This window comes from Nanorana parkeri, unplaced genomic scaffold (genome assembly GCF_000935625.1).
Source record: "Nanorana parkeri isolate BGI_ZX_2015 unplaced genomic scaffold, ASM93562v1 scaffold16, whole genome shotgun sequence".
In the NCBI taxonomy this organism is placed as follows: Eukaryota; Metazoa; Chordata; class Amphibia; order Anura; family Dicroglossidae; genus Nanorana; species Nanorana parkeri.
In genome coordinates this window covers 2547668-2556947 of record NW_017306284.1, presented here as the reverse complement: position 1 = coordinate 2556947, position 9280 = coordinate 2547668, and the positions used below count along the sequence as shown (strand labels likewise).

Here is a 9280-nt window from a genome sequence, read left to right as displayed (position 1 = left end):
TGGGGGTCCCTAGGTGACATCAGAGGTCTTGGAGACCCCTGATGTCTCCATAAAGAGGACCTGTCATGTAAATTGGCTATCACATAGGGGATTTCTTAGTCCCCTATGTGATAGCAATAAAGTTAAGTCTAAAAAAAAGTAAAAAAAAAAATTAAAGCATTAAAAAACATATTCACAAATAATAAATAAAACAAATAACACTAAAAATATTTTAAAGTCCCCCTCCCCCCCATACACACGCAAACATGCGTCGGGTGCGCCTATGTACGAAAACGACGATTGCGCCCATTATGCCGCACATGTTACATATCGCCGTGAACGTCGGAGTGAGAGCAATAATTCTAGGACCATTAATTACTGATAACACTAAACTGATGAGCGGTAAAAACTTTTAAAGTGTCGCCTATGGCCAATTTTGGTTGCGGTCGTTTTCTGCTATTTCGCGCGGCACGCAAAATTTTTAAGCTTGACATGTTTGGTGTCTATTTACCCGACATGACCTCGTCTTTTATATTTTACCAAAAATTGGGGTGATAATAAATGTTTCATAACATTTTATAGGGAATTATGTTTTTTTTTCCAAAAATTTTGTTATGTAGTACTGTTTTGTTATGTAGTAAAAAATGAAAAAACCCGTAGTGGTGATTAAATACCACCAAAAGAAAGCTCTATCTGCCCTCAAAAAATGGTATGAAACTCGTTTCAGTACAGCGTTGCCTGACGGAATAAACGTCAGTCAAAGTACTGCAGCGCTGAACACTGAAAAATGGCCTGGCCAAGAAGGGAGTGAAACACCCCGGCGGTCAGCAAATGGTTAATTTCTAGGATTCTGGCCTAATAAAGAAATGAAGAAAGCCTGCAATGTAAGTTATAAAATTGTGCACACGTATACATCATTACTGCACCTCACAATAAATGACAAAGGCACAAATGGACTTTAGGACTAGCCACACATTTAAAATGGGCCAATAGGACCGCTTATGGCTGCAATTTTGGTCAATTCCTGGTGAATTAACCCGGCTCAACAGACTTTGATGGAGATGGGTTCACAATTGCCGGCTGAACAGTTACTACATTCTATCAGCTGTAATCACTGTTCAGGTATTCAGTCAGACACAAGTATCGCCTGCTCGCATTCAATAGCTGGCAGGGAAGATTCCTCCATCCTCTTATACGTGCACGAATCCCCTATGCCACTCACAGCCTGTAACTGGGAAAACCCCACTGCGCATGTGCTACCCCATGCACGTCACGCCCGCCCCTCCCAGGGCTTTCATAAGTCCCGCGCATGTGCAGTCATACCCCCGAAGCGCACACGTTCTGACCAATCAGAGAGCGCGTTAGAACCCAATCCCGGCCGGCGAGGCCTCACGCAGTCAGCCAATCAGGTCGAAGCTTGCATCCCCCGCTGAGGTCCTGGGGAGAGGAGGAGGGGAGAAGCAGACTGCTTGGAGGCGGCAAGATGGCGGCCGGGTGCTGACGGTTCGCCGATTCCCAGCCGTTGTCGGATGTAGTTTGATGGGATTGAAGAATTTACGAAGGAGGAGAGAAGGAAGCGAGTGTATCTGAGGCCTTGCTTCTTATTTGTCTGTCGGTATAGCGGGAAGAGAGGCCGAGGCTCCGCCTAGCACGGCGGCCAGCAGACATCTTCTTCCATAGTCCTATTAATAATCATCGGCGGTCCCGCCATGACTTCCATTCACTTCGTGGTCCATCCGCTGCCTGGGACCGAGGACCAGCTCAATGACCGGTAATCTACCCTCCACCTCCCCACCCCCAGAGGCTGAGGCCTGGCCCTAGAACCCGGGCATGTGTGACAAAAGAGGGACTTCAGCCAATCAGAGCTCGGCCTTCCCACACATGGGCTCCTCTCAGAGAATGTGATAGAGAATACAGTTTAGGGTGGCAGTAACCAATTATAGTTTGTTTCATTGTACGTATGCTTTTAATGCAATTCTGCAATTATCCCCCATGTGTGGTAATTATGCGCAATCATATTGCGATACTGCCATCGCCAATGAACGTGTGGGTTGGATGATTCGCTCCACCATCCGTTTGTTCGCCGGGGATGAGTTGGATATGACCCCTGCGCTTCCTTTAAGGGAAATGGTGTAATAGTACAAAGCAGGGGCCCTTAGGTAGAGGTTTTGGTGGGGGTATGTCCTAATTTTGTTTGTGGGTGTAGTTGGCGTCTTCCCGTTCATACAGGTGGGGAAATCTTCGACGATAAAAAAAATTACGGCATCGCCCTGTGAAGGTAGCTGGAAGAATTTCCGCTGATCCGCACGACTCGCCGCAGATTCTTTGGATGGCCCTGCCGGCTCGACAAAAGCCGATTACTGAAAATGGTCAGCTTCCCGGAGACTGCTACCGATCAGATGTAGTCACTCTTCGGGTATTCTGACCACATCGGACGCTAGCTGTCAGAATGCGGCGACGGGATTTCGTCCATCCGTGCTGTTTAGTGTGGATGGAAGAATCTTTGATTTCTTTTGTTCAGACTGATCAGAAGAAGTCTATTTGTTTATGGCCAAAGTAAAGTGCCACCAAAATCAGGATTTAAATCTTAAAAATACATTCAAGTATCTTATTTGTGTATCACTCGGCTGTAGATCCTCCAATCATCTCTGAACTGGTGCTGACGCTGTCCTTCCTTCTGGAGGGTGGCTACTTTTTGCTCCCCATGGTCCCTGTGTGCGTAAAGCTCACTCCTGTGATGGAATACAATCTCAATACAAATTAGTGAATTAAACATGAGATTGAAGTCCATCACGAGAGTGAGCTTGGAGCGGTGACTGCTTTACACACACACAGGGACCATGGGGAACAAAAGTATCCACCCTCCAGAAGGAAGGCCAGTGTCTGCACCAATTCAGAGATGATTTGAGGCTCTACAGCCGAGTGATACACAGATAAGATGCATTTTTGGTAATAGGTAAGGTACTTGAATGTATTTTTAAGATTTAACTCCTGAGTTTCGTGTCACTTAAAGGAGAACTATGAGGTGAGTGATTTCCACTCATCCTCATATTTATAGCCGACCTGTGACAAAGAAGCTGTCGCAGCTCGGCTCTATTGATCGAGAAGTGAGCAGAAACATGCACCGATCCGCTGACTTCCTGATCATCTGTCAGTCACCGATCCCCGCAGGGATTCCCCTCCTCTCCTTCAGCGCTTAGTGGAGGAAGGGAGGGGGTGGGTAAAGGTGGCTCTGCCCATAGATAGTCAGAGCCTGTTGTCACTCACGCAGCTGAGTCCATCTCGACAGTATTGTTGGGATCCGTCCCGGCTGCGGTGCTCTCAGTATATAGCAATAGCCCGCTATATTCTGAGCTTTGGGTCACGTTGGGGGTTAGTATATGCCCTCCTGTGATCCCAAAGAGAACTATGCTGAAAAACACTTACCCCATAGTTCTCTTTTTGAAGTGTCGAGAATGGTCCTTCTTAGATGTAACAGAGGAATGCCAACGCGTTTCAGGGGCTACGAGATGGTAATTCTAAAGTCAGTTCTGCCTTCAGTGCTGTTAGTGACTGGAAATCTCTATTCTGCTGAAGATGACATTCGTAAATGTGCTGGATGACCGCCCTGGACTCTTACTAGCAGGCTGGCGCTTCCATCATTTCCTATCTTAAAAGAAAACCTGTCCTCCTTTCTGCTATGTGACACTTATGTCAGTAATACAGAGCTGGAAAAATCCCAGGAGTCTTGGTAGCCAATGCTTCTTAAATTTTATAGCAGGGGCCTAACTTGAGGTCCCCCCCTCCCCCCGCAGTAATATATATGATCACCCCATGCTCTGTGTAAACAATGTGGTGCTTTGTGGCATCCTCTTAATGGAGGCTCATCCAGAAGTGTTGTCCCTGCTTCTTTTATATGGCAGACCAGTCCATAATGGAAGTTGATGGGGTTGGCTTCTTTGTTGACGAAGCTGGGAGTTGGTGTGTTAAAGAGCCGGAACCATTGTTTTGGAGGACGTGGGGAAGTGTTAAAGGAGAAGTATTGGGAGAGTAATATGTACTCCTCCCAATACTCAGCTTGTGTGGTACACATATGTCTGCTTTATAGATCAAGAACTGAGCGATCACAAACCGCTGATTGCTCAGCTCACAGCTTCTCCCTGCAGAGAGTAGTGACTGTCAATCATCATTCCCCCGATCCTCCAGTGCCTATTGGAGGGACAGACAGGAGAGCTAACCCCCAAAAAAGGTTTGGTTATAGTGCTGTTAAAACCACTGTCAGGCTTTCTTTTGTTGTCTCTATCTCGTAGGGGAGATTCCCCCTCATTTCCTGTCCTGTAGACACAAAAGAGTGGGAGGAATGTTTTCAAAGTAAGATCTTAGTTGTGGTTGGTTAGGTGACTCCACTGGAAGATTTCCACTCTATTCTTCTTCTAGGGACAACTCAAAGTAATGGTAAGTGCACAATTTTGGGTCCCCCAGACAATGGTCACCAGGACAAAGGCAACATTGGAATCCTGGAGGAGGCCCTAACCCTTCCCTGCTCCATCCAAAAGCTCTAGTTTGGGCAGTTTAGGGTACTCGGGTGGAAAAGTGCAGCTCAAATTAGAGTTTAGTAATGGGGGTGCCACAAAGGAGAGCAACATGGTCAATAGTGCTGTCCAGGAACATGGCATTACCATCCGTGTCACCAGCATCAATTAGGCAAAACATGCTGTCTGGTGAGTTTGCTGGGAAACCTTTTTCCAGCATTATTTAGACGCACACTAATGACAGGTTCTCTTTAAAGCCAATCTTGGTGGATAGAAATATGGAAGCTGCCATTCCTGCCCCGGTCTTTTCTTAAATGTTTGCTCTGGGGCGGTCATCCTGATCCTGGTTTTTCCCACGCTGCGAATCACTGACCCGTGGCAAGCATGCTGTATGGCAGGGGTGGACGATTCCGGCCCTCCAACTGTTTTATCTGCAAATCCCAACATGCCTAAGGGAGTCATGCCTGTAAATGTCAGTCTTGCAATTCCTCATGGGACTTGGAGGGCCGGAGTTGCCCACCCCTGGTGTATTGGCACTCATTTTTTTTAGACTTCAGAGGCTGTATGCTTGTTCCAGGGCTGTAATTCTTAACGTAGTGAAGCCATGATTAGGATGACAGCCATTTGCTCTGCACCTTTAAAGTTCAACTCAGCCATGGGGGAACCCAGATTTCTCTCCTCGCTCAGCCCCCTATTGCTCTTGTAACAGGGAAATTGCTTTTACAACCCAGAGATGAGAAGGAGAAACGAAGACGAGAAGCCATTTTATCAGATACATTGCACTCTTTAAAGCAGGAGGAGGCAAACTCCGGCCCCCCAGCTGTGTTGCAACTACAAATCTCATTAGGCATTGCAGGATTCTGACAGCCACAGCATGACCCCCAGAGGCAGATGCATGATGGGATTTGTATTTTCACCTCAGCTGGAAGGCCAAAGTACCCTTGCTTTGAAGAAGAGTAATTTTACTAAAAATGATTGTCTATCTTCCCTAGCACTCCTAACGTTTAACCTACGACCTCACCAGCTGTTTACTTACCTCAGCATGGCATCCACGGCCTCCTCGGCTGTTTACATATTTAGGGCCACAGTGAGCAATCAGACTTGAATAGGGTGATACTTGAGTCTGAGAACACTCAATGGCTTCCCTGTCAGGCCTATGAGAGGCTAAATTGCTTTAGGGGTCTTGCCCTGCATTTCTATGATGCCATAGTTTGTGGTGAGTCTACGTCACAAATTCCAGGTAGCCAATGCGTCTTAAAAATGACAGGTGCTGCCTAACTTTTTGAGGGTTTCCCTAGTTGTCAATAGAGCTGGCACCTGGATTCCATAACACCCACAATTGGCCTCTTTATCTTGATTGACTTTGCTGGTGGCATGCGTGTTCCAGACTTGTTTACACAGATGTTATAAGGCTTTCAGGGCATGTCACTTGGTGGGGAAAAAAAAAAGTAAATGAGAACTTCAGAAGAACAGTAGCACATCAGTCAGCGGTCAAGCCAAGGATGGACCTTAGTACTCCAGCTGTCGTGGAACTAAAACTCCCATGAGGCATTGCAAGACTGACAACACAGGCATGACTCCCTGAGGCAGATGCATGATGTGGTTTGCAGTTTCACCAAAGCTGAAGTGCTGAGGTTGCCTACTCCTGGTCTATGGCCTACCAAAAACAGTTCTGCCCATCTTTATAACCGCTGTTGTGTAAAATGATTTTCTTCTAATATTGGAGCGATCCTCAACCATTCCCTTTCCCACAGGAACCATCTTTTTACTGTGCATGGAGTCCATCAGTGAAAAGGAAGATGGAGTATGCCATCCCACCACTGCTGCAGGGCCACATGGTACTCGGTGTGCAGACGTCTGTTTCACTTGAGTGCTGATCCCCGGCTTTCACAGAGCGCAGGGAAATGTTGCAGCTTGATTCATAAATTCCTTCCTTTGAAACACTAAAGTAGCCCTGACACAGAACATAGTAGTTTGCATGACGTTGATCTGTCACATGCTATACCGCTAATAGGAAAGCACATACTTGTTTCCAGCAACCCTCTATGACATATTCACCGTCATCATCTGTCAGCTCGGTGTTCCGGGTTCTTCACCTGAAGTCACAATCTATTATCTGTGGAGGTTGTGAGGTCTGAGGACGGCTATGTATATGTTATGGGATAATTATCTGCTAGTCCTGACAGGAAGATCCTTTGATTATTTCACTTGTGTGCTTTGGGTTCTTGTTTTGACATTCACATCAGTTTATTTTGCCTTTGACATTGTTGTGTGCTCCGGGGGATCAGCTGCTGTGACATGGATTATTTAAGATGAGACGGCGATTCAATTTGGCTTTGCTGTATGGCTTGTTTATTGCATTTGCTTTTTGTGGTGTTTTGCGTAGATACATTTGTCTACATCAGGGGTTGGCAACCTTGGCTCTCCAGCTGTGCTGAAACTACAAACCCCATCACGCTACTACCTCTGGGAGTCATGCCTGTGGCTTGCAATGCCTTATGGGATTTGTAGTTTCAGCACAGCTGGGGAGCCAAGTTGCCTACCCCTGGTATACATGATCCAAGTCAGATAGTGAAATATTGGGGTTTCTTGTGCTATGGTTTGCTGACTTTTGTTGCTGTAGATCAGGGCTGGACAAATTCCAGGAGTCTGGTATCTTAAAACTTTAAAGTAGTTTTAAGGTCTTGGCGTTGTTTTACCTTAAGGCCCTATTTATACCAGGGCGGTTTGGTCGCGCGTATTTGTCGGCGCTGAATTGCCAACATGAACATTCCTGTGGGGACTGTTCATTTAATCGATCTGAACCGCCTGCCGGCCAAAATGCTCTTTGAGCTATTTTTTTTTCATGCTGATTAGCGCACATTCCATATAGATTTCAATGATCAGCGCATTTTTTAGTGTTTTTAATTGTGTTTCAGGGTGAAACGCGATTTGAAACACCCTTTTAAAATTTGCACAGCAACCGTGCTGAAATGCATCCACCCTGGTGTGACTGGGGCTAGGCTTCTTTACAACACACACAGGGACCATGGGGAAGAAAAGTAGCCCCCCTCCAGAAGGAAGGACAGTGTCGGCACCAATTCAGAGATGATTTTAGGATCTACATTTGAATGTATTTTTAAAGGCTGCATTCACATGTAATGTTTGCAGTTCCCACGCAGTTTTCATCGCGGAAGACCATGTGGGCCGAAAACGCTAATATTTTTAATCCGCACGGATGCCGCTCGTTCCCGGCTAATAGCCGGGAACGTGCGGTATCTGCCAGGTTATTGCGCTTGTACTATTTTGGGGGCCGCGCGGTTTTGTACCACGCGGCCCCTGCAATGGTCTGAACGGTGCACATTAAAGTGCATTGTATTTTCTGTTTTGGATCGCCTCCGTACAGCCGAATACGCGCGGACAGCCGCTCAGGTGTGCATGGAGCCTCGGATTTACCTTGAGTGTAGTGTCACTTTAAACATCTACATTGCTGACTCCCCTGACTGGAAATGGAAGCTGTACAGTAATTGAGGGAACACAGTTCTCACCCGGAGATAAGGAAATGTTTATCTTTCTGATAAAGAGTTTGGTTAGGAGGAAGCTCAGGATGTTTTACAGACATTCGATCACCTCCACACTCTTCTTTGCAGGGAGATGTAATGCAGGGCTGGTGTGAGTTTCTATCCTCCCAGCAGTTCAGCTCTGTCAGAGGTTTTCTCTCTGACCTGGTGACACATTTTCATGCTGCCGTGTCACGTGTTAGCTGGAAGAGGCCTGGCCTCGTGGAAGTCCCTCTCCTCCATCTGCACGGCTCTCTGCTTCAGCCATTACTTTGTAGCTGTGAGAGATTATATTCATTGATTGCCATTCTATCTTTATTACATTTTATCTTTAGAAAAGAAATGACTTTTCGGCTCAATTGACAAAGCTGTAACACAAGGGTGATCTTTATTTTCAGCCATGTGACTGATTTTTGTTATCAGATCTCATTGGACTGAACTAAAAATGGCTCCTTGTGTTGGCGTTGTGAATTGAGCCCGTGGTGTGTTCATTTATAGAGATGCACATTTAAGTTGCTATTAATTTGGCAGATTAATTTTAGGCCCGATTGTGTTTATTACTCGGCATATAAGGCCTGTGCTGGCTCGATCTTCAAGTTGATTTTAGAAAACCCGGTGACTACATTGGTGTATTAGTCAGGATATGAGTGGTTTCTTGTCCGCGTGTGATGGGGATGTACAGCTCAGGTTATGAAAGTCTCTGGGACAGTTTAATATTCCTGTTGTGTGTGTTGATTATGTTATTAGTGCACATTCACAGCCTTCTGCACACCTTACATGTGGAGAGCTCATGGACATAACATGTTTAGGAAGGGATCCGCCAGATATAAATAGGATCCGTGTATGTTAAAGGTAAAGTCCACTTTACAAAAAAAAGTAATACGCATTTCATAAAAGCAAAAAATTTACAGTTATTTTTTTTTCGCATTGGAGCCAGTAAAGGATTGTAACCGTGATCAACGGCTCTTGGGTGCAATGCTCCGACTCCTGTCCCTTTTCTATACCGAGGTACGGACATTCAGTAACATTGACTGGGGGTAGTATGAATGGACGTCACCCCACTTGTGTAACATTGAGGGCTGAGTGCCTCTGCCCTGGTGGCTGATGCAACTTGTAGTTTCTCCATTCCCAAACCCTGTCCAAGGATCTATAATTGGATGATGAGGCCGTGTGGGTGGAGCCATGCCAAATAAAAGATTAAGAAAAAATCACAGCAGCCTGCAGGGAAGAGAGCTCCATGATTCAGGTGGG

General features: G+C 46.0%; 1 protein-coding gene across 1 annotated transcript in view; it reads left to right on the top strand.

Moving 5' to 3' along the window:
- Positions 1 to 1302: 1302 nt before the first annotated feature.
- UBR5 (ubiquitin protein ligase E3 component n-recognin 5) overlaps positions 1303 to 9280 on the top strand; it is an 81283-nt gene continuing 73305 nt past the window's right edge. The window contains exon 1 of the mRNA XM_018559005.1: positions 1303 to 1750. Coding sequence (XP_018414507.1) covers positions 1689 to 1750 — 62 coding nt within the window. The 5' untranslated portion in view covers positions 1303 to 1688. The remainder of the gene's footprint in view (positions 1751 to 9280) is intronic.